The 26,389-nt window shown below is 41.9% G+C and overlaps 1 protein-coding gene across 2 annotated transcripts in view; it reads left to right on the top strand.

Moving 5' to 3' along the window:
- STAC (SH3 and cysteine rich domain) overlaps positions 1-26,389 on the top strand; it is a 75,777-nt gene that overhangs the window by 35,401 nt on the left and 13,987 nt on the right. For both annotated transcript variants that reach the window (XM_030010323.1, XM_030010324.1), the window contains exons 3-8: positions 11,304-11,404; positions 13,635-13,716; positions 15,084-15,199; positions 19,545-19,626; positions 23,810-23,874; positions 24,779-24,867. In XM_030010323.1, coding sequence (XP_029866183.1) covers positions 11,304-11,404; positions 13,635-13,716; positions 15,084-15,199; positions 19,545-19,626; positions 23,810-23,874; positions 24,779-24,867 — 535 coding nt within the window. The remainder of the gene's footprint in view (positions 1-11,303; positions 11,405-13,634; positions 13,717-15,083; positions 15,200-19,544; positions 19,627-23,809; positions 23,875-24,778; positions 24,868-26,389) is intronic.

The following is a 26,389-nucleotide window of genomic DNA, read 5'->3' as shown; positions in this document are numbered from 1 at the left end:
GAAGGTCATGTCAGTTCCTGCTGTGATGGTGCTTGCAGTTACTGGTGTCAAGCACCACTGGCCAAGGTCCCTAGGCATCCCCTGGCATTGATGTCCATGGCTTCCTCATCTCCAGGATCTTCCCCCATTTCCCAGACTTCTCTCCAGGTCAGGGTCTTCACTACCTTCCTTCTGGGGCCCCTCTTTCTGAGACTACTTCTTCCTTTCAGGAACCCATCTCTTGGCACTAGCTCTTCTTTCTGGAAACCAAGCTCCCAGTTTTGCCAGTCTAAATACTGTATGTGCATAAGAACAGCGTGTGATCAGCCCCCTAACTAGTGGGTCGGTCTCCTGTCTCTTTATTAATTGGAAGATTTGGGATACATCCCTTTTGTTTAGTCAAAGTGTTATCAAAATTTCCAAGCAGCCCATACCAGTTGTAGCTTAGAAATAGCAGGCTCCTGTCTGAGCGGTTCAGGGACATTCACCCATGCATATACACACAGTTACCTGCTGCCTGTTTGTGTTCACAATTTCAGCTCTTTTTGCCTGTGTCAGCTCCTAAATCTGAATACATGTATTGACCCAGCTCTCTGTGAGATCCAGCTACATGCCAGTGCCTCTGACACACTGATCCTTTTTTTTGCTCCCATCCCCTCCAAATCTCCCCTCCCCTCCAAATCATGCCTTCAGTGACTTCCCACCAACAGCTCCAGTTGCACTGGAAATCATTTTGCTAAAACCAAGGTTATGTGATGGATTTTGCTAGACTTTTCTTGTAGGTTATATCATTGTACAGGCCAGACAGCTGTAGCTACCAAGCCTATTGCTACCCTATGGGTTTCCTTACTTCTAATAGCGGTAACACAGTTATAGTCAACATTAATTAAGATTTTTGGACAACAAACCACGTAGTCATGCTGGTGCAAACCACATGTGTAGATGAGAAAAGCTATGGCTTGAGTTGGCTTGTCTTGTTCCTACTTGAATCCAGGGTGAATTCAGATAATGCAAATACTTTCTAACCATGGACAGTTTATGAGTGATGCGCTGAATTATTCCTGTTGATAGACAAAATCTTAGAGAGCAGATTTGGGGTATTTTTGTTTTAATGATTTAAATATTTAGAAATAAAGTAAAATCTCAGCTTAACATCCATATTTTTTTGCTCCCCAGATTGACTCCCAGGCAAGTAATACTATTTTTGCATTGCTAAGCTGCGGAAACTTCTGTACAATCATTTGAGAGAATTTTTTTTCTTTTTTTTAATTCATTTAAACAATAATTGATGCCATGGGGAAGTGTACTTGTAGGTGTGCTTTAGGCCAGCACTACTATGTGTCAGGTTGTAACAGTGAAGGCTGAGATTGCCTCTTTGAGCAGATGACAGTAGTAAATGAAAGTGTTTTTCTGCCCAACTTGTGTGATTTCACTGAAATCAGTATCTATTTCTGGAAAAAAAGAAATTTTAAAACCTTGCACTTGGGTTGAAAGGTTTCATTTGAATGTTTTTCCACATTTACTATTTCATTTTTTGTTTTCAAAACTGCTGTCAAAAAGAAACTGAAACACTTTGGTATAAGATGTGATTGTAAACTTCTGTAAAGAAGCAACACATTGTGACTAACTGTAAAAATAACTTCCCTGACAACCAATGCCACCAAACTGGTATAACTGTGCAGTTACTTACGGTGGTGCCCTGAATCTTAGAATCATAGAATCATAGAATCATTTAGGCTGGAAAAGACCTTCAAGATCATCGAGTCCAACCATTAACCATGCCCACTAAACCATGTCCTTAAGTACCCTGTCCACTCACTTTTTGAATATCTCCAGGGATGGTGACTCAACCACTTCCCTGGGTAGCCCATTCCAGTGTTTGACAACCCTCTCAGTAAAGAAATTTTTCCTAATATCTAACCTAAATCTCCCTTGCCACAACTTGAGGCCATTTCCTCTTGTCCTGTCTCCAGCCACCTGACAGAAGAGACCAACACCCACCTCACTACAACCCCTTTCAGGTAGTTGTAGAGAGCGATAAGGTCTCCCCTCAGCCTCCTCTTTTCTAGACTGAACAGCCCCAGTTCCCTCAGCCGCTCCTCATAAGACTTGTGCTCCAGGCCCCTCACCAACTTGGTTGCCCTCCTCTGAACACGCTCCAGCAACTCAATGTCTTTCCTGGAGTGAGGGGATCTTCTCTAGTTTGAGCAAATCATGAAGCCACTGTAGCTTCTGATGAAGTCCTCCTCAGCTACGTGTGATCCAAGGGAAGAAATGGCTTTGGAGCAGAAGCCTCTGTGTGGCCAGATCGTCCATGCACTAGATTTATGTGGAGACACGTGTAGTTATCTTCTGTTGCTCCACTTTCCAGCTCCATCACTAGCTACTATGAAATGGGCAAAAGAGGGCGGGAGAGGAATCGTGGCCATGGTAAGTCGCATGTCAGCATTTCGTGTGTGAGGCCTATCACTGCAGGCACTGCCAGTCAGTCTGTGCTAATAAAGACCAGAAGCAACAAGAGGTTGCGCTGATGAGGGAGTGTTTTTGCTACAGGAGGAAAGAGCCAAAAGCCTCAGTAAGTTTGAAATAGCAGAAGGCCAGAGAGCAACTGGCTATTTACATAGCAGGGGGGGGGGGGGGGGGGGGGTGTGTTAACTAAACCTTTTATAGTCCTAATTGATTGTCCTAATCTTCTGGCACATAGCAGCCTCTCATTTCAAGCCCGTTGATGATGGAGCTCTGTAAGCAACAGGCAATGTTAAAAATCCATTAGCAGACCAGAAATGATATTAAATCCCTTTGCTGAGGGCAGACTGTTCTTTTGTTCTGTAACTCTTTTCCCACATTTTAAGCAAGCCCAGAGCCCTGCTCTTCGTTTTGCAGCATAGTTTCTGTTCAGATACTGTTTTTCTGTTTTCCAACTCCTCTATAATGGTACAAGGCCCTTGAAAGATCAAGGTTTTGGCACATATAAGTGGCCCTACAAAATTCAACTGCTTTTTCAAAGTGTCTCAAAACACACAAAAAAGGCTGTAACTGGATGCCTTTTCATTCCAATGCATGTAAGAACACAGGTACAAATAACCTGAGCCTGCCAACATGGAGATCTTGTTTGAAATCTGACTTTCATCATCTTCATCTCAAGAAGAGTTACTGAACACACAGTGTTTACTAACATTACTGAGACCAAGATCAGCCATTGATCTCTGGTTATCCTCCTTTGGGACACCACACCAGGTTTAATTTCTCCATGTTCCCTTGTCCTGTTCAGCTTTGGTACCATCATCATCTCTGGAGCCATTCAACATCACCTCCCATAGGCAAGTCTATGCCTATCTTCTTTGAGCTATTTTCCTTCTCAGCAAAGCAACCTGGTGCAAAGATCTACAACCACAGGCTCAGCAGTCTAGAAAATTGTCTAGATAAGTAGGTATTGAGATACCAGTGTCAGTTTGTTTGGAGCAAAGAAAGTTAAATATGATTTATCGTGTTTGGTTTTTAGAGGACTGGGACTTTTTCTTTTGATAATAGCTAGCTGTTGGTTTATTTATCATGGTGTTCCAGCATCTTAATTAACATTTAGATGATCAAAAACCTGAAATGATATTTTAAGAAGTACGGCGGTGGATATTTCCTTTTAGGGACAAACATTTATAGAAAAGCTGCTGAATATGTGAAAAGTGCATTGCAAAAAAACCTCTTGTGGCCAAATTTTTCAGCATACGGCAGTGAGTTTTGTCCTCTTCTGATCACCAGACATCAACAATGGGAATCACTTTTGCACCAACAGACAGGAAAGGCCTATTTGCATTTTAAGTAAGTCTTATTGTTCCTGAACCACAGAATAAAATGTCTGGCAGCATTGGAAGTTCTTTGTCAAGGAGTTACAGAGTTGATTTGCAAGAGGAATAAAGGCATTTCCTCTTGCTGATATGTATGATTTAAAACCATGAAGTTAGAAAGGACTTTATTTTAGCAGGGATATTTTTCTTCTCTGTAACAGCCTTGAAAAAAAACCTGCCTATTACTGCCTCAGTTTTTTCTCAGCATGTTGTTTCTAAAGAAAACTATGTCACTAGGAAGTCAGTTCTAATTTTATGTGCAGTTTTGTAGCCTGCCTACATGCAAGGCAACTTTTCTTGCTATTTAAACATTGGATATTGTTAGGAAATTGGGTGGGGTAGCCACTCAAACAGACCCACACCTCAGTGACATATAATCTAAAATTTATTGATTTGGCAGAACAGGTAGCATGGTTGGATATCAAGTCCTATTCTACAGAACATAAATATACAAGTCCCAGCTTCTCCCCACACCCTGTTTGGTTTAGACTGACACAAGGTGAACTCAGGGGAATGGGACACTCCAACCAGTGAAGGTGTCAGGTCCAGACCTGGCAGCTTGGTCCTGAATAGAGGGTTCCTCCTCTAGCTCCCACATGTTGTTGGACATCCCTGTACCCCCATCCCAAGGAGCTACTGATCTAACCTACCCACAGCTCTGCATATTTTGAACTGGCAGATTTAACTGTAAAAAAGAACCAACACAAAAAAACCCTTACGAAAGAGTAAAACCTTTGAAGTCAATCCCATGCTGCCGTTATTCATGAAAAATTGCCTAAATAAGATTTTTGCCTATTTTTCTCTGTGTGTTTTGAACTTTTTCATCCTACACATCTGTTACGCATCCATAGAATGCCTTTGCCACGGTCTTCAAATGAGTGTAGACTATCTAGTCAGGTCAAAGAGAAGGGTATCTATAAAGTGCAATTTCATCTCCTTAAAAAGGAAAATTGATCCTTTTGAATCATCAAAATGACAATGCCAAGAGCTGCCACAATACATTTATCTGTGGGCCAGTTAGGAGCAATATACAGCAGACCACAAAATTATTATATCCTCTTTTTATTACTTTTTTGAACAATCCACTCAGTCCTGTATTTAGCAGTGGAAAGTGCAATTGGAGGATCGCTAATTGTGAGGTGAATATTAGTGTATCAGTCAACGCACCTGGCAACCGTGCATCCATCAACTTGAATTATCAGTCAGGCATCGGACGGCAATGACTTCTAGAGGTCGGCCATTTAGGGTGGCTGGAGAAATCTGGGTTCAGGCTTTGATCTATAGCTCGCCTGATGACCAGTTGAGGATCTGCGCCTCTGTCCTCTCCACAGTGTCAGCTGGGGCAGGCGATGGGGTCCAAGCATCAGTTAAGAAAAAGCATCAGAGGGGTGCCAAGTATTAAGGCAGAGAAAGTGGGCAATTCCTGAGGTGGCGGGAGGCACTTGAGGAGGCTGAAGGCCAAGGAAGGGCAAGCAAGGGGATGCCCAACTCATCCTTACAAACCTAATGATTTGGGGGGATTGAGCTCAAGATTTTTAACTTTCAAGGTGTGGATGTCCTGCATAGAAAATGTTGTTCTCATCTACCCACAGCTCTCAACTGAGGAGGAGCAGGGGAAGGAGGAGGGTGAGTGTTTGTCCAGCAGCAGCCAGCCACGGGGTGGGAAGTAGCCATAGGGGAATTTTTAAAAATAGTCTCCCTTTCAGCATCAGAGCTTTTACGCAAAAACAATTAATTAAAAAAGAAGAAGGGGGTGGGAGAGGAGGTTGCGCAAAGGCTTAGAGACAACTGCAGGGGCATCAGTGCCATTTCAGGGACTTTTCTTTCTCCTTCTAAGGTGACATGCTAAGCCCTTCACTGCTACAATACTGGCCTAGCTTGCTTAAAATTCTCCATTTCCCATAAAGTCTGGCATGGAGACAACTTTCTGGTGACAATTGCAAATGTGCTTGGGCAGAAAGGTGCAAGGCACTCATTATTTTTATCAGCCTCCCACAGCAGAAGTTGAAGTTCTATGGAAAATATGTAATTTCAAATGTATTTATTTATGAAATTTTAAAATCAAAACAATTTCTGACTGACATGTTCCTCTCAGCTGGAACAATAAAAAATTGTGGTTGGGTCATAGCTGGATTAGCTGGAGGTGACAATCTCTCTGTGTCTCTTTCACTTCTTCTTTCTCTCTTTTATAGACCTGAATCTTTTTATCCTCTCTTTTTTTTTTAACTTTCGCATAAGTGCCTAGTATAGTTATCTTTATACAGTCAGCATAACGTCGTGTTGTTACCAACATTTGCGGTTTTCTTTCAAATTTCTCCAGGCTGTAGGGCTCGTTCTCCCTTTCTAGCTATTAATCTTATGTTGAGTCTTGAAACAACAGGCAAAAAGCTTCAGCCAACAGTGCTGTGGCCATAGCTGTGCTGGCCAAGAGGATGACAAAGGTTCCCCTCGCATGTGTGTGATAAACATAATTCTCATTTGCATTCCTTAGGATAAATGTCACTTTCCTGAAATGCAGAGTAGTTACGAAATTACTTTTGTAGGAGAGACAGGCATAAAGACTTGGAATAAAATTCTGCCCTGTCTCCTCTGTCTCTGCCTCCAGATCTTTCCATACACCTATACTGAGGAGTTCTGTTTCCATTTAGGCTTCCTCCAAAAAAGGCTTAGATTTACAACAGTGATGCAATGTGTCCTTTTGGTAGTATTTAAGGTCAGATTATCAGAGCAGTTTAAGATTCAATTTTCTGTAGCTGTTCTGGAAAACCTAGCCACCTAGCTCAAGTGGGAGCTGACCCAGTCATAGAGTATTTCTAGCAAGGCATTATTAAACATGACCGGCTTCTCAAAACAATGCGTCCTTCCAGTGCCGAGTGTCTGGATGCATTAGCTGGTATCTGAAGAAAATGACTGTGGCAGAACCTAATTTGTAAGTTTAAGAGCTACTCAGGTATCCTGACATGAAATTTCGTCATTTGCTTCCAGTGAAACACTGTTTCTTTTGTCAGTTTTGGCTTTTTCATTTGCAAAAGGCATACTAGCCTTTACAGACTGTGAGATAATTAATAGATACATTAATACATAGGACATAGAGGACATATGTCCAAATGTATGTGTGAGTGTTTTCCTATATGAATTTGACATATACATTGACAGTTATGTTTATGGGCACTACGAGTCAGCTAAACATGTCCAATACTTTCCATTCTAAACACCCAGTTTTAGCAGCTTGCAATTTTTACAACTCAAATGCCAGCATCTGGGCCAAACAGTGCTGTATTAGTAACAGCTCTGACAGTTTTACCCATTAGTCCCTCAAATGGGAGCCATCCCATCCAAGTTTTGGCAAACGTGCTCATATCACAGGGCATAAAGAGACAAAGATAGTGAGCCCATAGGAAAGCCCATGAGGCTATTAATCATCTTGTATTTGGAATTAGGCTACTATGGTACTCAAGAGATGATGCTTAAGGACACACACTGTCCAATGAAAGTAAAAAAGAAGTATTGAATAGAGCTGCCCATTCATTGAACACTGGGCACCCTGTTCAGTGAATGAAGTAGCATGCCTTGCATAAAAATAGTGATAATCACATCCCTAGATTGCAATCAAAAAGTGACTGAGCAGAACCTTTGTTCTGGCATGCTCAGCATTTAATGAATTAAGTAACCTTAGTAAGGGTCTTTGGAGAAGAGGGTGAGAGGGATGATTACTTTTTGAAGGTAATAACAAAGAGTCCACCAAAGCTGTTGGTCTACTCCCCCTTTGAACAAAAAACAGAGAAAAAAGTAGATAGGGTACTCCAACTTTAGCTTAGTTGCTAAGTGTTTAGTTCCTCTATTTCTGATCCACCACAAATTAAAATGATTCCAGGTGAGCTAAGAGTACTTTATACCAGTAGTTTCCAGCTGTGCTTTGAGGTTGGCATAGGGGAACATCTGCTACTGGGAATAAATGGTAGGCTGCAGTCAGGCTGACAGCTATTTAGAGGGGCAGGAAGCAAACAACAGAGTGATGGTCAGGCTTGCAGGTCATCAGAGTGTGTTCGGCAGAAGTCTCTGAGGAGAGTGTTTTATTATCCCAGACCTCACTGCTTCTGCAGGAACACTCCCCTCTCCAGACACTGTTGTGGCCATCTCAAATACGAACTATCTCCTTACTCTTCCCCTTCCCATGCTTCAGTCTACAGGAAGATTAACCCAGTCGGAATAAGCATACCACAGACAGGCTTTCAACTTCAAACAAGCCCTGGTACCCTGTGGCAGATAAATGAAATTATACTAAATCCCCTCAAACAGTCTGCCTTATTGTGGTGGTGGTGTTATTACTATTATTGCTATTATTGTTGTCATCATAATTTTTTACTTTTAGTCATTAATACTACTTATTTTCTACTATTTAATGTATGTTCAGACCAAATTCCTAGCTTTCTTATGCTCTCTGGGGGAATTTATTGGCAAATAATGTTTCAACACACTGCTATATCCTGTGCCGCTACTTTAGGCATAACGAAATACCTCTTTTATACCAGCATGACTGTAGGACTCTGACCATACTCACTCAGCTTTACATAACTTGTTTGCAAGATCCATGTTCTGCCTGCTTTTTCCCCATTTCAAACTACCAGGATGCCTTCCAAAACCAGCCCTATACAGGCAACTGCAAAGTCAACAGTCTTGCTTACATGGGAGGCCAAAAACTGATGCAACGGGTCAAACCCTGGTCTCATTTACACCTAACTGAATGTGGATCCGTTCTCCATAACATGAGCTGTGGCTGTGCCTCAGTTCTGAATCTCAGGAACTTTTGGGTCAGATACATTGCTAATATGTAGTTGTCTAATCTCTGGCACGCAGTTTTGAAATAGCTTAGCCATGATACTCTGCGGAGGTTTGATTTAGTGTGATGGAGATCAGAAACTGAAGAAGAAGAAGAAATTGTCCTGGGGAAAAAAGAAAATGTGGCTTGTAGAAATGCCTTTTTCAAAGCTTGAGATGCAGTAGTTAAGTGTAAATACAGAATAAATGCTGCTTCTTTAAGCCCTTTAGTTATTCCTCAGTGGGAGGCAGGGAGATACATGCAAATTATTTCCAAGCTGCCTAGTCCCACAGTAAAACAAGTAGTTAGAAATGACAATGAATTAAAGATTGAAGCTTTTGGTAGTTATAGGGAAATTCATTTTGATTTACAAAGACTTCTTGTAGACTCAACTGTGTGACTGAAATGCTTTTCCTCTCCTTGAAGCCACTACTTACCTACACACAGGTAACAAATGGCATTCAGCAATAGAAATACAGTGTTGCTGTTTTGCAATTTATTGTCATATTCATTTTCACATGACCACAGATTTCTGTTCTGAAGAAGCTGGGTTTTGATTTTTGAAAGTAGCACAGATACTTTGCATTCATTTTGCACATCATTTGGATGCACAGTTGTATTGACAATTGTGTATCTTCTGTGATCACATGGTCATAACATGTAAGGACCAATATCCACCTTGTAATGTTAACACTAAAATGGCTGGAAGAGCGTAACACAGCCAGCAGAAAGGACTGTGAGACCAACTACCTTTTCAGCTGGATCTCAGGAGCAACTTGGTAAAGCAGGTGAAAGTTATACCAGTACAGACCAGCGTGAGAGGAGAATTGGACCCAGTGTAAGCACTGACTCTAAATACGGGTTGCATAGGCAAAGTATGATGTCATTTTCCTTTTTTTCATTCCATCCTCCTTCCTGTTTTCTCACAGTGTCAGTTGCTAACCATCGGGAAGGGTGATTTAGTATTTCATCATCAGTAATAAAAGCACAAAGCCACACAAGTCAATATTGGTTTGAGCATGTGTTATTGAAAAGAAACTATAGCTGAAAAAATCCTCACAGCACAGTGATCCAAGTGCAACCGTGCAGAAAAAAAAAAAAAAGAAAACAGGGATGTGTTCTTCTAGTAAATCCTGTGTTTACTAGGAAAGAAGACCCCAGGAATGAGACTAGACGTCTGCACGTACCCGAGCAGTGAGGCACTGTGCATTGGCTCAGCTGAGAGGACGCAGGCAGGCAACAAGCGGGGAGCAGGCACTGACCCCACTCCATGGGAGTCCCCGGGGTGCACCCCACACTCAATCCTATTCACTCCCCATCTCTCCAGCAGTCTCAGTAGGAAGGCAGGGAGGATGTCGGTTCCCTGTCCTACAGGAAGCGCACAAGTGAAAGGTCTGAGCCTGGCTCACTGCAACCACACCCGGCTCCTCCAGCCTGCCTCTATCTGGCTTGAAAGTGGCCACTTCAGGGACCTCGTCCCCTGAAAGCGGTCCTGTCAAGGCTTGGGTTTTGTCACTGACTTGATAAGCCCTTCCCTGAAGTGTTTTTTTCAGACATAGCATTTCACTGAATGAAGTCAGCAGCATGTACATGGCGCTGACTACTCAAATAACTAAGAGCTACATGAGTACTTTCAGATGCAGGATCCTTCTGACTAATATTCCTATAATGTCTGACTAATGAGAGCCGGTTAAAATGTCAAGAGTTTTGGGGGGGTTTTTTACTACCTTGTTTCTTACTCACTCTCACAGTAGATGATAATTAACTGACATGTTGTTTACTCATTCCATTTATAAAGTCCTGTGGGGATAAAAGAGTTGCTGCAGCTTAACTGCTTCTGCATAGTTTAGGAAGTCTTATGGGTGTATGAGTAAGAGTGGCTGTTCCTGCCTGGAAGGAAACAGGCTTGGCTCTGTCATTTAAGAGTAGGTCCACATTGAAGATAATGCAGAATTACTGTTGCCCAAATGGGAGAAGTCTGCTTCTGTAAGGCATATTTTCTCCCAAAGCTCCCCTACCAGCAGCACTGAACTTTTCCACTGCCAATGATGGAGAGCAAGGTCAGACCCATGGCATCCTCACTGCCCCGCTCAGGGATGTGCAGGGAGCCCTTTCTGCACCCTCTGAGCACCGGCTCAAGGAGGTGAGAGCAGCAGTCCCTGGGCGCATGGGTGGGCAATGGTAAGGGAGCTGGCTTTGCCCTCTCACACACCCATGGAGCTACCTCTCACTTGCAAAACCTGGCCCTCCGCTGATGGCCTGGCTCCCCAGGGCAGCTCCAGAGCCTGGGTGTTCCTTCAGTGGCTTCCTCAGCCATGCACGGCTCCCATGCCAAGCCCTTTCAAAGTAGCAAAGGGATTTTGCTTGATGTTGATGAGGCAGAGACATCACTGATAAGACTATCATACAACAGAGCATAATCCAACTTATATCTAAAGGCAGCAATAGCCTAGGAAAGAGCCTCGGGGAGAAATGCCTAAAATGGAGAGGCTGTAAAGAAAGTGCATGTATACATGTATACAAAAAAAAGTAGGCAAGCCGAAGAACACTGTCAATATTTACTCTGCTGCAACTGACCTCCCCATCAGTTCTTTCAGGTCATTCGTTAAATGCATGGAAACTATTGATTTTGTCTAATTAAATCATTTCCGTGCATTTCACAGGGACAAATGCTAAGCATGGCCTGCGCTGTAAGGCTTGTAAGATGAGCATCCACCACAAGTGTGCAGACAGTATTGGACAACAGCGTTGCATGGGCAAGCTGGTAAGTGAGCAGCTCAGGGCAGCAAGTGCAGTGGGAGGCACCAGCTTGTGCTGGAGCCACTTGCTTTGTGTGCCTGACCCGCTGGCTGGCATTTAGCTGGTGCATTAGCAGAACTGACACCAGGTCATTTTACTGAGGCAGGAAAAGTAAAGCCAGGTGGTACCATATTATCAATTTGGGCTATTGCCACCACACAAAAACCTGAACAAAAATGAAGCACAAATCTGGTCTGCTTTGTGGATGTGAAAATACAGTTACATAATCCAAATTTAGCTAAATAGCAGAATTAATTCCCTTGATTTAAACTGTGCTTGCTGTAGTGTAAGTCTCTCAAGGAATGCTATAAATTAGTCAAAATATTTCAATGGAGTTTAACAAATGAAAAATCCTTCAAATTATGTTTTATTGTTTTTTCCACTCTTAGGGCTTGAAGAAAAACCATAATTCATCTTAAAAAGAAAACCAAAGGATATTTCACAGTGAGACACTACAGAGTATGAAGCAATCTTTCAGTAGGAGAGGCTGGGAGGAGACTTGTCCCTGTATGGACACAGCTTCTTAGTGCCTGGGTCATCTTCTGAGCAGCAAATTCTCATTATTGGCAAAGGCAGGACACTGTGTTTGAGACTATTATAACCCAACTTGATGACTTTTATGGGAATATGGTTCTTTTGGTTACTTTTAGAAAAAGAACTTGGAAAAATGACCATTTGGAATATGAAAACTGAATACATCTATTCATGTTTCAGACTTTCTTAGATTTGTTGCAACCTGAAGGCACCTGAGACAAATATGAGCATAAACCAAACAGTTTCAATGTGTTAAATGATGAAAAAATGCAAGCATTGACTTCAAAAGGGCTGGAAATCCCACCTTTCTCTAGAAAGATCTTTCCTCTCCAAGAGTATTCAGTGAAAGCTATTGAGGCAAATCTTTATGCATTTAATCCATAATCATAGCCCTAGTGTGAGGCATTCGGGTGTAGGAAGTTGGTCTGTGGAGAGCTGAATGACCTCATTGCAAGCCCTGGACAAGCCAAATATTAAATCAAGTGAACTGTTTCACACATTTCTTGATTCCAGCCTCAGCTCTTGTGGTCACTAGTTTACAAAAGCAGAAAAGTAGAGTCCAAATTAACAGCAGGAAGTCGTCCAGCAAATTCACAGGAGTTTTATGAACTCATGTTATGCCTGAATCTAGTCTGGGGGCAAACCGAAGCTGGAGAATCTGGGATTTATTCCTCTAAGAAACCAAATTTGTCAGTCTCCTCATTCCTTCTCAATCTATACTGCAGCTCATTAGCAAAAGAACTAGTTGTTGAACTATCATTTTTTGATGTATATGGAACAAAAGATATGGAAAATATGTGCATCTCCATGAGGCTTTTCCACTTCTCACTGTGACTGGAAGTTCTCACAGCCTGCAAAGATTAGAAATCTGAAAGACCATTTGTGAATCTTTAATACCTTGAAGGGCATTTCCAAAGACTTCAATGTTAGCACTTTCATTTTGAGATACTTGCTAGCTGAGATAGTAAATAGAGAGGTAACAGAAAGTGTTTAACCTTCTAGAATGTTTTTTACAGTGGTATAAGGCACCATTATTGGCCATATTGTGGTATTCTTTAATGGTATAGCTTGAGTTGTTATAGTGCATTTCTCTACAAATGGACATTGAGGGGGCATCTGGTGATGGCTTGGGGAGTTTTTTGACCTTACAAGACAAAAAAGCAGTGGAAGCTGCAGTCAGTCAGCAGCAAACCTTAGAAAAACCTATAGAAAGTCTCTAAATTTCTTGGATTTCAGAAGTGCATACGTGGGAACATGAGGATTTGGAGTTAGGGTGGGGAAGGGTAGTCGCGTGTTTAGCAGATGCAAACCAATGCAAATTCACATTACATAAGAAGAAAGGGAGAGGAAAACGTCCCAGAACCTCTAATGATTCAGCACTTCTGCTGCAATTAATTAGTGCTGCTTTTGTGTAAAAGACAAAAGAAAAAGGGGAGCTGAAAATGAGCCCCTCCTTCCACATAAATATGGGAAATTGTTTTTTTCCAGGAGAAAAATCAAATAAATCCCTGATCTCTAAACCCCACAGTGACTCAACAACAGGAGGCAAATTTCCAGCCTCACCACACTGTTACGCCATTAGCTGAAGAGCTGAGGTTATTTCTGCTACATCAATCATGGCAGCAATGCACTTCACTTGTTTTTGCTTTCTCTCCCTCCAGCCAAAGGGATTTCGACGGTACTACAGCTCACCACTACTCATTCATGAACAGTTTGGCTGCATCAAAGAAGTGATGCCTATTGGTAGGTTTTGATTGCTTTTCCCTTCAGTCTCCCTTTGGCAGTGCTCTGCAACAGCAGCGGCAGACTTCCAGCCGTGGTATTTACCCTCAGCAGCCTTCCAGCTCCTTTCGGTGACTGGATGTCCTTCTGCCATCTCAGGAAAGGACCACTTCAAAGATACAAAGCTGGAAGAGGAGAGGGTGTGTTTATTGTGCGTTTCACTCAAAACCCCATACATACAACCTCTTAGCAACTACTAGTAGGCAGTCAGTTTAAAATTACCTGTCTGAGGACATTTACATTGTTGTTTTCAGCAGTTAGGGAAAAAAAAAAAAAGTTAATTACATGGATTTCATCTAAGTTTCTCTTTCTAAAAAACATCCATCATTTTTGTCAGAAGTAATAGAAATGTTTTGAACACTCTGGCTAAAAAATGAGGTGTGCTTTGCTCTCATCAAAATTCAAAATCCCATGTTTTTTCTCAGTACTTTGGCCAAAATTTCCCTCCTTCTACACAGTGCTACAAATGTACTGTATTCTATGTGTCTACCACCTTGTACTGCAAGGGAGGCTGAGGTCTAATAATGCAGTATGTAGAAGAGGATTTGAACTGAATTTGCTCATGCCAGTTGAAGACATCCATTTCTCTGCCTTGGGAGATGACTTTTGGGGCCAGCTATGAGGGAGAGTGGGAGTGAGAATTGAATGGACATACATCAGTGGGGGTGGTGGCCTTTCTGGCTACCCCTACACTGATTTGAGCAACCTGGAGCACATTCCCAACAGGCAGGTACTTACTCACACCTGCGTCCAGATGCCATAAAGCCCCACAGTGGGGTTACCAGTACCTTTCAAGGAAGATCCAGGCCATCCTGTTTATCCACGTCAGCCAAGTAGGAGCACTCTGAGGGTAGATGGATAAAGGTGATGGCCCACCCATACCACAAGGATGGTCAGGCACAACGCAGGGTTTTTCCCTTCAAGCATCTGCTGTTGAGAGCAATCCAAGAGGTCAGTGGTAGGAACAGGCAGGAAACATGGATTAAAGCCTCCTGGTACTCTGTCTTCCTTACCTCAGTGTAGGCAGCATCAGTGGTGATTAGAGAAGGAGTATGGCAGGTAAAGAGAGACAAGGCAATGGCAGGGACCCAAAGAGCCTGTATGAGGGGAGGATGATCTTTATGGAAGCAGAGAGGCAGCAGAAAATCGCTAGCAAAAGCCAGTTCCACTAAATTCATCAAACACTTTTTATCAGGATAATCTCTCAACTTGTGTCTAAGCGTACACTGCAACATGCTGGTAGAGGCAGGTGTTTCTCCAAGTGGAGCAGGAACATGACCAGAAATATCTTCCAGGGACTGATGCATGTTTTGCTCCTTCTGTTGCAGCCTGTGGAAATAAGGTTGACCCTGTGTATGAAACTCTCCGCTTTGGGACCTCCTTAGCCCAGAAAACCAAAAAGGGCAGTTCTGGAAGTGGGTCTGACTCTCCCAACAGAAACTCTGTGAGTATCCCACATCTTTCTTCCATTTTCTTTCTGAGGGAGCAATAGATACTCATTCATAGGAGTTTGTATCACAGTTCACAAAACTTGTATTTCAAACTGTAAAAAAAAAAATAATCTCACTCTCAGCTTACAAAATGAGACCAGAAAACACATTATTTCTGCAAACTTGGGTTTTAAGTATCATTTAGATGACTCTTGAGAAAAAGAGAAAAATACAAATTAAATGGATAATATTCTTTTATTGGATTGGAAAAGGAAATTATGTTCTTTTGATTTTGCATATCTGTGTAAAAGCGGAACAGAGATATTTAAACTGTCATGCTGGAGTAGATGCATCCTGCCTGTTGTTGATGGTAGGCGTTTACCCTTCATACAAGTGATAGCAATGGGTTGGAGTCTTCAGAGCCTAGATTTAAAAGTACAAGCTCCACAGTACAAGCCCCGCCAAAATTAAGCCACTGCTACTGCAACAAGGCAATGGACTGGCACCTCCACCCCTGCCCAGGGTAGACTCAGGAGGGACGCATCACAGATTTGGGCTCCTCTCTCCAAGCCCCAAATATAGGCAGGTGGGCTCAGCTGCTTGTATCCAGACAGGGAGATTTTCACCTTCATGTTAATCTTTGTCATTCACTCTCTCCTATCATAAAAGTCACGTTCTTCAGGACAATGGCAGAAGAGCTGGAGGAGGACAAGGGAAACGATAGTTCCCTTAGCCCTGCCTTTGCTAAATCCATACCTAGTTCAACAGTAATAATTACCAATTTCTTCCTTACAGAAATGGTTATTTCAACAGTATTGGGACCCATAAAATCAGGAGCTCATTCATGGTGTTGAAAGAAGGTTTCACCTCCAATAAACAGGCACTTAAGCCTATGCTTGAGGCTCTCTTTTTTTCAAAGAGATTCTCCCCACTCCCACCAAAAAAAAAAAAAAAAAAAAAATCACACCTGAGTACAGTGGAGGCTAAAGCTGATTGTCATGTCTAAAAATCAGACCCATGTTATCTGACAATCTCTCCTGCACTCGCCTCAGTGTAAAAATCACCAGGCACAAAGACATAATGAGACTTGGTCTCCAGGCCTCAAAGCAGATACTTATATGTTTAATTTAAAGTTGCGCTAATATCTGTTTATGCTAATATCTGTTTATGTTTAGTACAACATTTCCCTGGCACTTAAATGTATGCTCACTCACATGGCTGAACTGTAACCTCAGGTGGCGTAGGTGGCCTCTAAACAGACATCCATTTGTGTCAGATGGGAAAGAAAACAGACAAATTTAAACAAGAACTAAGTGAAATCTGCAAGGGAGTTATTAAAGGATATGTCCTCTATCCACCCTTGTTTGTGCCTTAAAAGGAATTTGGTAATTTCCATTCTTTTTTAAAACCCAGAATGACTCTACCACCTGTCGCATTGTGATTACAGTTCTTTCTTTCAATTATTTAATTTACTTTGAAACAGAAGTTCTACAAATGTAATTATTGCTTTCTAAATCAATAAAGCATTCTGTTGAATTATGAATGGCAACTCAAGCACAGAAATCACGAATGCTGTGTCAACTTGCCCTAGGGAGCTGATCATAACTAGGTGGGGGGTGGGTGTAGAATGAGAAACGCAAGTTCATTATGGGAATTTCTCCAGGCTATTGAGGCTGAGACAGCACATAGCACGTGTCAGCATACAGAAAACATTAGAGAACTTAATAAGCAGACAAGTGAAACCATAACTTCTGCGAGTGCAAGCCTGTGGATTAAGACAAGGATAAAAACGGGGGGTGGACACAACCCTGATCCAAATGATGGGGCCATGGAGCTTTACAACTGTGATGTGTGACCCAGGAGCAGGCACTGACCAGTGATGTGACACAGAGCTCTTAGAGCCCAGGTAAAAATGCACAGGAGTGTGTGAGCTAGCAGCACGTGTGCCGTTAATAATGCACAGGGACTAAGATCTTTCCCCAGTGGTCCTCACTTCTGTGCTGCTCTGCTCCTCTCAAAGCAGAAGCAGCAATGCAGCTATGAGGCTTACAGCTGGAGCTGGGGAGCGCTTCAAGGTTCTGCCATGTCACCAAACCAGGGACACCATGGACGTGGTGACACCTGGGATGCTACTTCACCTCGCAGGTGGTGTCCAAGCTGCCAAAGGGCTAGCTCTGGATCAGAGCAGCATAGCTGCTCCTGCTGAAGGTAGTTAAAAGCAAAGGCAACTAGCCTAGGAGCCTGCCTTGCCTCTACAGCCACGAAGCTTCCAGGACTGCAGTTTGTGTCTCTGCACAGAGTAGAGATAACCATCTTGCTCTGACCTAGCCAAGGTATTTTTAACATGACTGAGCAGTGTGGACACACCCACTGTGATTTTTCAGCCTGGATTCTGCATTTCCCATAAAAGAAAGTGGCCATATGCTCCAGATTTACTACCTACTGCTTCCTTCAAAAATGTGCTTCTGCAACCCACATTTATACAGAAAGTCACTTGAGGTGATGTAAATGTGATTGCAGTTCTTGTTAGTTATTAGTGGATCACATCTTCTCAAAAGCAGCTTTGTACCTCTATCATTTCTATTAGACTATTTGTCATACAGCTCTTGACTGAAAAATCATTAAAGGTAACTGAGGTTACTTCAGGAGGTCTTGGATGAGGTATAAACTGAAAAGACAGTCACTGCACATCCCTTATGCAGTAGTACCCAACAAAATAGGAAGCTAATCAGCAATTATGAAGCTAGTCTATGAAGACTGAGGAACATGCTGTAGCAATGAGCTGAAAAATACCTTGGACTTATTATTTCAACAAAGCCAGTCTTTCCCTTCTCCACCCAGCAACTAGAAATACCTAGATATGCTCTACACTGACTCCATGTTAGCACTGCTATTGCACTGCCTTCTCATCCAGGGGTGACCCATTTGTGAAAGCAGCAAGACAAGCATGACCTGCTGCAAAAGGCTCAGTCTAAAAACAAGGCATAACAGAGCAGTAAAGTAGAAGGCTCTTAAAATAACAAGGGAAACAAGATAACCACAAGATACCTGTGGCATAAATCTACTTTTAACCTCTTTGTTCATTAATATCCTTGGATGGAGAAGTAGCTAGGAAATTACTAGACAGGGGAAGTAAAATTGTCGAAGTACTTTCTAAAACAAGCTTTGTTGTCAACACTAGTAAAAGGAAAAAAACATATAAAAATCTATAAAGCAATTCAGATTTTGTGCGCCCTGAACAAAAGCAGAGAATGTTCCTCATTTGGCTTTTCTTCCTGTAATGCAGGCAATAGACAGAGCTATGTGTACAATATAATTGTAAAGTGTCATGGAATAATGAAGTTAAATCCTTCCATGTGTCTTAAAATACTGTTAACAAGAAATAAAAAAAGCTTAGGAGCCTATAAGGATTTACAGTTTTCCAGGTTAGAGAGAGCACCTGACTCGAGTTCAATGTTTGTGGGTTTTATGGTTATCAGAGATGTTTTACCCAAAAGTCACGTATGGAGAGTTGAGAAACTGAAGTTCCGTAAGTTCAGATTTGGAGAGAGTTGTTTGGAGCAGGTCCTGGTTCCTGTCGGGCTATACATGGAGAAGCTGACTACCCAACCAAGGAATATGGTGCCTTATGCAGAGATTACTTCTGAGGCTTGAGATCATGTCATCCTACATTTTCCTACACCCTAGAACAATGGGTCCCTAATCATGATTGACATTAATATGGTACAAATAAGAAATCATAGTAATTCTAACAACAACATTTGGGTTTCATTTTTCCCTAACCATACCAGCCAGATGACTGTTTGAAAAGAAAGTGAGGGCAGATATTTAAAGTCTGACTTCACCAACTCTATCACACTCCAGCTCCTTCTTTCACAGCATGTTAACAGAATTAAAATCACCTTTACATTACAGTTATTATACTGAATAATGTATTCAGGGTTAATAAATTGTCAATAGTTTCAATTAATGTTGTCTCCCTGGTAGATAGCTATTTAGTATACCTGCAGGATGTACAAATTCCCCCAAGTCCCTTCTATTTTATACAGAGAACCACATTGTTTAACACAATCCTTTGTTCCTTAACTTTCACTTCACTTTATACTGAAAAAATCTTTTGTACTCCAGACTGTAAACTTGGTCTGGAGTTCTTTCTGGGCTTTCACTGCTCCCTGTGAAGTAGATATTTGCTGTGCATCACCAGATACAGTGTTTTCTGCAATCCCATTAGCCTGACTTGCTCTGCTCTGATAGCACCCAAGTAGTGCATTCCCCAAAGGCTCTTGTGTGGTCTTTTTTCACCTCATCGCTCACTTTTTCTGGCTTATCCCATCTCATTTGCTCTTTCTGTCCCTGCAGACAGCTGACCTGGCAGAAGTTCCTGAGGAAGGCGATAGCTCTGCAGGCACCCTTGACATAAGCAGGAAACGCAGCAACAGCGGTGAGTGCTGCCAGGCCACGATAGCATCTTCAGATGTATAGGCCTGTGTACAACCTATTTCAGATGGGTTTTTATGGCATGTCCATGTTTTAGCAGCATTCTGGTTTTCAAAGTGGGAGGTGAGTTGGGCAGGTAGTTGGTGCAAGAATTTGGGGAATGCTTTTTGCCATTCAGATGAAATCCAACCCACCAGTTTTCTTAATTTGTTGTGTCCAGACCTGATGCTGGACAAGGTTCAGGTCCGTTCCCTATCTCTTACGCTTCAGGAACATGACTGTAGACTAATCCCTGAACATGCTTCAGTTCCACACTGGCAAAGTGGAAAAAAAAAAATTCTTTCTTTTCCATACGTTTGACTTGTCTCCATGTCTCTATATACCATAACCTCTTTGGGACAGGAAATGAATCATATAATATCCATATGTCTGTAAAATATCCAACACAATGAATCCTGATTATAATTGCAGCTTCTCAGTACAACTATAGTATGTGCCCAGTAATATTAATAGCCCAATTCCTTTGTCTGCTTTGCAGCACAAGAGTAATGTTTTTACAGCATTGGTATGATGGGATTTCAAGACCATCATACCAATCGAGAGCTTAGTAATGAAATCTCAGCCACTGAGGGATGGTGTTCGTGACCCTGTTCTTGAACTCAGTCATGGTGAGGGAAGCAATAAGTACAAAGGGGTTTGCAACACTAAGCAAAACTTCAGGCCCAAACCATCAGAGCAACTTCTCAAGCAGCACCTAAACCTGAAGGCTGCTTTGCTGAATCTCACATGAGAGGTACAGTACAAAAATAAATCACAGTGAGCATAGCTTTCTTCCTAGCACCCCCAGTGCTCCTTACATGCTGCTAGCAATTCATGTAGGTGAAATGCCAGCCTCAGCTGTCCATTCCCATTTTATGCTACCTCCTTATTCCTTTCCTACCCTCCTGGTCCTATCACTTCTCCTCACTGTGTTCAGCCATTTCCTCTGTCTCATTTTGTGAACATCCCATCTACGTTACCTGCTTTCTCCTGACAATTTGGGGGCGAGGGGGGACGGTTCTGTCTTGTGAGTGCAAGTTGACCTGACCTGGTTAAAGATAAAGAATTCAGTCTGTTTCACATTGTTTAATCCTGCCCACCTGAGATTAATTTGGCCCTGTTTGAGTTTTCAGATAACTTTTTATTTCATTGTCGATCAGTAGTTTCATTTCTGAAACCCAGAGAAACTTTTTTCTCTGAGATCTGTATTCACTGAATGCACTGAGAGGCATTCAAGGAACTTACTCAAAGAGATTAGTTTAAAAACTCAGCATGTGTCACACCTCCAAATAACTTCTGCGGCACATTAATGATTCCTTTGATCAGCACTGGCTTTTTTACAATCCATCCTTCAGAGGCTCAGAGTATAAATTATGCATCAGTCACTCCAAAAATTTCCCCTTGCTAGATTTTTAATAAACTGCCCACACTGTTTGCACAAGCTATGGAAATGGTAAAATCCTTTTCAGACTGTAAAAATCCCTGCTTTTTTTTTTTTTTTTTTTTTTTTTTTTTTGTCTGCTGCTGCTAGGGCAAACAGATATGAAAATAGATGGATTTCTGTTGTGTGCAGACGTGAACTACATACCTCTATGGCCTTCACATTCAAGTGCCTTCTAGTAAGATCCAGAGACCATGAGCTAAACAGAGATTAAAAATTTAACAAAGTAAATTCCAAATATTGTTGCAGGGTGATTCACCACTCCTTTTTCCTCAGTTGTCCACTGCCTCTTTAGCAGGCAGTTCCACATTAATGCCTTGATGAATCAGGTCCATTCCAGTTCTTTTTTTTTTTTTTTCCCATTACAAAACTGTCTCCTGCAAATAAGATTTAGGAAAATGTGCATTTGAGGCTCTTTGCTTAAAGAGAAACAGCAGAAAAGCCACAGCCTGCAGAAGGGTGAAAGGACCCAGCACATGTGTGGCCATGTAATTGCTCCTATAGACTTTTATAACAACTTCAAGGGAAGATTCAGGCCCTGGCATACATACTATGAAGCAAAGCTTCCTAGTTTACAACTGTAAGATGGCATACCTAATTTCCAGCCCTTCAGCCTCCTCTAAGCCAGTTATACTCTTTCACTGCTGTGAATTGCCATCTGTAACAGAAGTCCCGCAAGCCAAAATGTACTTTAAGTGACATGTATGAGCCTGTTATCAACATGGATTTGAGCACTTTCCCCCTGAGTCAAATATGGGATGTCCTCCCTGCAAACCCAGGTTTGGTGAGCACTTCTTGGAAAATGCAAGGATACAGTCCATCTCTCTCCCAGCCTGCTGGGTCAGCTCCACAGCTCACGAGGCTGTATGTTAGTGACTCCACTTTATTTTCTGTCACCAAGCAGAAATTACTCCAAACATGATGCTAAAATAATTCCACTTCGTCTGGTGAACAAATTTCTGCAAGTCCAGAATGCTCCTGATTACCCACCTCATTATTCACCAGAACTTGCTCTATTTGCCTCCCTAATTCCTTTTCCTCTGGACACAAAAAGAAAGCATAGTAAATTGAGTAGGACTTAAATACTGCCAGATTGTAACAGCAGCATTTTACACCCCTTTATACAGATGTGAGATATACGTATACCCCTATACTAGAAGATAGACAAAATTAGTTTTATTTTTAAGGTTTTCCCTCTGGTGCTCGTGACAGTTTGCAGGGTCAGAGTCCCTCTACAACAGGACTTGGCAAGGAGCACAGTGAGGCCCCCAGGTCAGCTGCAGTCAGACCACCTGGACACAACTTGGGCATTTTCAGGTTAAACGCTGCAGGTATCAGCTCACATGCTGTCTTTGCATTCACACATTGGGACTTTATGACAACAATATTGTCTTACATTTTGTCGGAGAACACGTGCTTGTGTGTGCTTGTAGATGCATGTCACTTTGTACAAAATCTTTCTCGTGCATACTGTGGCTGCCGTTTTAGCTCTCTTTCCTCTGTTACAAGAACACTACATTTTCAATGTCTAAGTAAGTACAGTATCAAGGAACCTTACTATTTCACTCATAAAACATCTTCAAAGACTCATTGTGTGGTTGCCATGTACAGTGTAGAATAGCCACAAAGATAAGTGTTAATGGAAGAAAGGGTGAGCAAGTGAAAGAACAGAGGGAGAAAGAAATTCAGCAGTTTGGTGTTCCCTGGCACCTTCTTTCTCCTGAACACATGTAACTGTATCACAGAGAAACAAAAAGAAAATGCACTCAATCAGCCTGCTACTTATTACCATTTTGGAGATTTCCAAATCATTAGAGACTACAAAATCCACCTTCTGCTCAAAACACCTGCAGAGGTAAATGGTGGGAGAACATGCTGGTGGTTCTATCCAGAAGCAAGAAATGCCAGGCAATTCTTAAAATGTGAAGGGTGATTTCAGCCCATGTAATAAAGCCACTGTGGTTTTTCTAGGGAGATAGCTGAGGACAGGCATCAGTCACTTCATGAAGCAACTACAGTAGAGGGTAACTGATTAGATGTCAGGTATGTTAGGTGCTGTGATCATTGTCTAATTCTGTGAGTTTCTGATTTAGTAACTTGGAAGAAAATTTTCACACATACGGGCCTGTGTGATTTGAAAGCAATTCAGGTACCTCCTATAAAATCAGAGAGAGAGGCAGCATATCCAGTGCCCCCCAGGCAGGGACTACTGGAGGGAGGGATTAAAGAAGACTATCAAACATCTAAAGAGAGAGGATCGAAGAGGGGAAAGAAGGGCTCTTGGATACAAAATTCCCTCAGTATTGCTCATATGTGGTCATTGGGTTTTGCAGGTGCTTTTAAACGGAAATATTGCTCATCCTAAACATGAAAATACAGCATTCAGTGTGAGGAAAAGGCCGCTGGACTTTAAATAGTAATGCAATTAGGGGACCTAGGTTCTATTCCCAGTGCTGTACTTGTGTATATTCATCCAATCAAAATGGTTTATTTGTTACGATTGTAAATTCTTCAGGACAGAGATTGTTTTGTGCCATGTGCCAGTGGTATACATGGTTTCGTTGGGGGTCTAGAAGGGTTCAGAGGAGAGCACAAGTGATCAAAGAAAGGAAAGGGGAAAGGGAAGAGATTAACAAATAAAGGTGATCCCATTGAGATGAAGAGTCTTAAACTACTCCTAAAATGTCATGTGTTTGCTTTATTTCAGTGTTTACATACTCCGAAAATGGCACAGAACACTTTGGAGAAGAACCAAAAAGTACACATTCCCCGGTATGGGCACAAAGTTTGTGAGAATGCAATGGGAATGGGAAGTCATATAAAAGTCTTGTTTTTATGGATGGCTAAGGACCTTGAGTAGGTCTGCTGGGGCAGTATTCTGGAGAAGCATCGATATCTGACTGTCACGTTCTTACACTATTTCTTGGCCACTGACCACCGTTGGAAGCAATATACAGGACTGGATGGCTCTTTGGTTTACCCATTATGGTCCCTTTTATGTTCTTCTGTTTATTACAAATTGATAATATTAACACAAAAGATCCAGTGTGGAGGCCACGTCATTGCAATAGAACTGCAGTAATGTAAAAATCATAGGTTTGATTTGGAAAATTCTTTGGGGTTTGTTTTAGGTGCTTTTTTTTCTTCAGATTACCAGTGGGGAAAGTGAGGAGAGAGGGTAGCCAGTCTTCTCTGTGGGAAGTCCAGCGCAAGCAGCTTTCTGTTTAAGAAAGTGATTTTCCCACACTCTGTTTTGGACCTGTACACTCTACAACTTTAGGTCCATCTGTAACAAGGATTGTATAATAGACTTCTTATACAATGCCAGTAATACACTACTGAGCTCATAAGAGTCATACGTTAACACAGAGCAAAAAGCAGACTCATTTTTAAGATCTCACCAGAAAGACCAACTTGTGCAGATTTCTGCTTTTGTTCTTTGGAAGCCTGGAATTTGATATTGGGGTTCAAAGAATCTTATTTCTAAATGAAGGTAGTTACTGCCTTAGTAGCTCGTAATGTATCTGGGCCATAGTCCTCCAAGGTGTGAAAGCAATGAGATGATTCTGGCTCATTTCTTGGAAGATCAGGCCTCATTCCTCAGTCTCTAACAAAGTGAACCAAATTCCTATGCAGGACAGATATTTAAATTTTCTCTTTCTCTTTTTTCTTAAAGGGACCATTTTATAAAAGCGTGTTACAAATGAACACCTATGTTGCCTTGTACAAATTTGTACCACAAGAAAATGAAGACCTGGAGATGAGGTAAAGCCCCAAAATATTTGTTAATTGATTTGACCCATGGCATTTGACATCTTTTCTTTTAGTGCAATTAGTTTGACTCATGCTACTCACATTTTACATGGTCTTGCTAGAGCTCTTGTTGTAAAATGTGTCAGCTCTGTTCAAGGTATCCCCTATATCAAAATAATCATGCACATGCCACAGAATTTAGGGAACTGCCAGAGTAATGCCCCTCTCATCAGCATCTCCTTCACTGAAAGCCTTTTTCCTGTTCCCAGCTGTGCCTTCCCATTGCTCTAGAACTAGTGAGTGGGATGTAAGGCAGAAATTACAAGCTTCCCTATCATTCTGCTTTGTTGGCATTTCCTGATCATTACTTTAGGAATGTCAGCTCTTCAGGAAATAACCCCAGGGTATGGTGACCTTTAGTGCAACTTGTCAGCTATTCTGCTTGAGGGATTCCACTTTGCATCCTGCTCCTTTAGGGGTGTATTCCAGCCAGCACTTTTGTTCCATGAAGAGGAACACTGGTCAGACAAGCCTGCAGTGGACTACCATCTTCATCAAGACATAGCAATCTGGAAAACACATCATTCTTCAAAATTTTCCTGTCCCTCATATTAGGGGAAAAAGCAACTTGTGGTCTGCAACCTGGACTGTCATGCCTAACAGGCTTTTTCCAGAGGCACCAGCCAGGTTTTAGACTAGTGTTGCTCAGCTACAGCAGCATTGTTTGTCCCATGGCCAGAAATTCAGTAATACATGGGTTAACACTGTTTCATAAGGGATGCCAAATAGCTAGTAATGTTGTTGGTCACTGCAGAGCCAGGCAGGATTCAGCTCAGTTGCATGAATTTTCATTTAACATAGTTGAGTTGCTGGAGATGAGTTCAGCATAGCAATGTTGTCAAGACTGACAAGCACTGTCCTGGGAACTCAAGTCAGGGACCAGCCGGACACTGATCAGCCCTAACATAATGAAGGCAAATAGCAGGGGAAGGACCTGAGCTGGGAAAAAGATTTAGGGGAGATTTCTGGAGATCTCAGCTCACCTCTGAGGGGATGCAATGGGTGGCAGATTACTGCAGTGGAGAGGTGCCAGCCCTGATTTCAGCAGCAATTAGTACTTACCACAACCTTGATTTCTTCCTCAACAGCAGGAGCAGCCAGTCAGGTTTTCCAAGTAAAGTAGGACATTGCAGTAATATGCTTATTCTAAGAGATGGCCTTATATTGCAATGTAAGAGACAAGCAACCCCAGGTTTCAGACACTGCAATGAATAGAATAGAATAGAATAGAATAGAATAGAATAGAATAGAATAGAATAGAATAGAATAGAATAGAATAGAATAGAATAGAATAGAATAGAATAGAATAGTTGGAAGGGACCTACAATGATCATCAGTGGTTGCCCAGCCACTTTAGGGCTGATGAGCACCTATCTTGCCACCTACTGAAATCTAGAGCACTGACGTAGAGCAGACAACTTATCCAGGGTTGTGATTTACAGAAGAAAAAGATGAGACCTGAGAATGATTTCAA

The sequence above is a fragment of the Aquila chrysaetos genome, chromosome 3 (genome assembly GCF_900496995.4).
Source record: "Aquila chrysaetos chrysaetos chromosome 3, bAquChr1.4, whole genome shotgun sequence".
Classification (NCBI taxonomy): domain Eukaryota; kingdom Metazoa; phylum Chordata; class Aves; order Accipitriformes; family Accipitridae; genus Aquila; species Aquila chrysaetos.
This window is presented reverse-complemented; position numbering and strand designations above follow the sequence as displayed.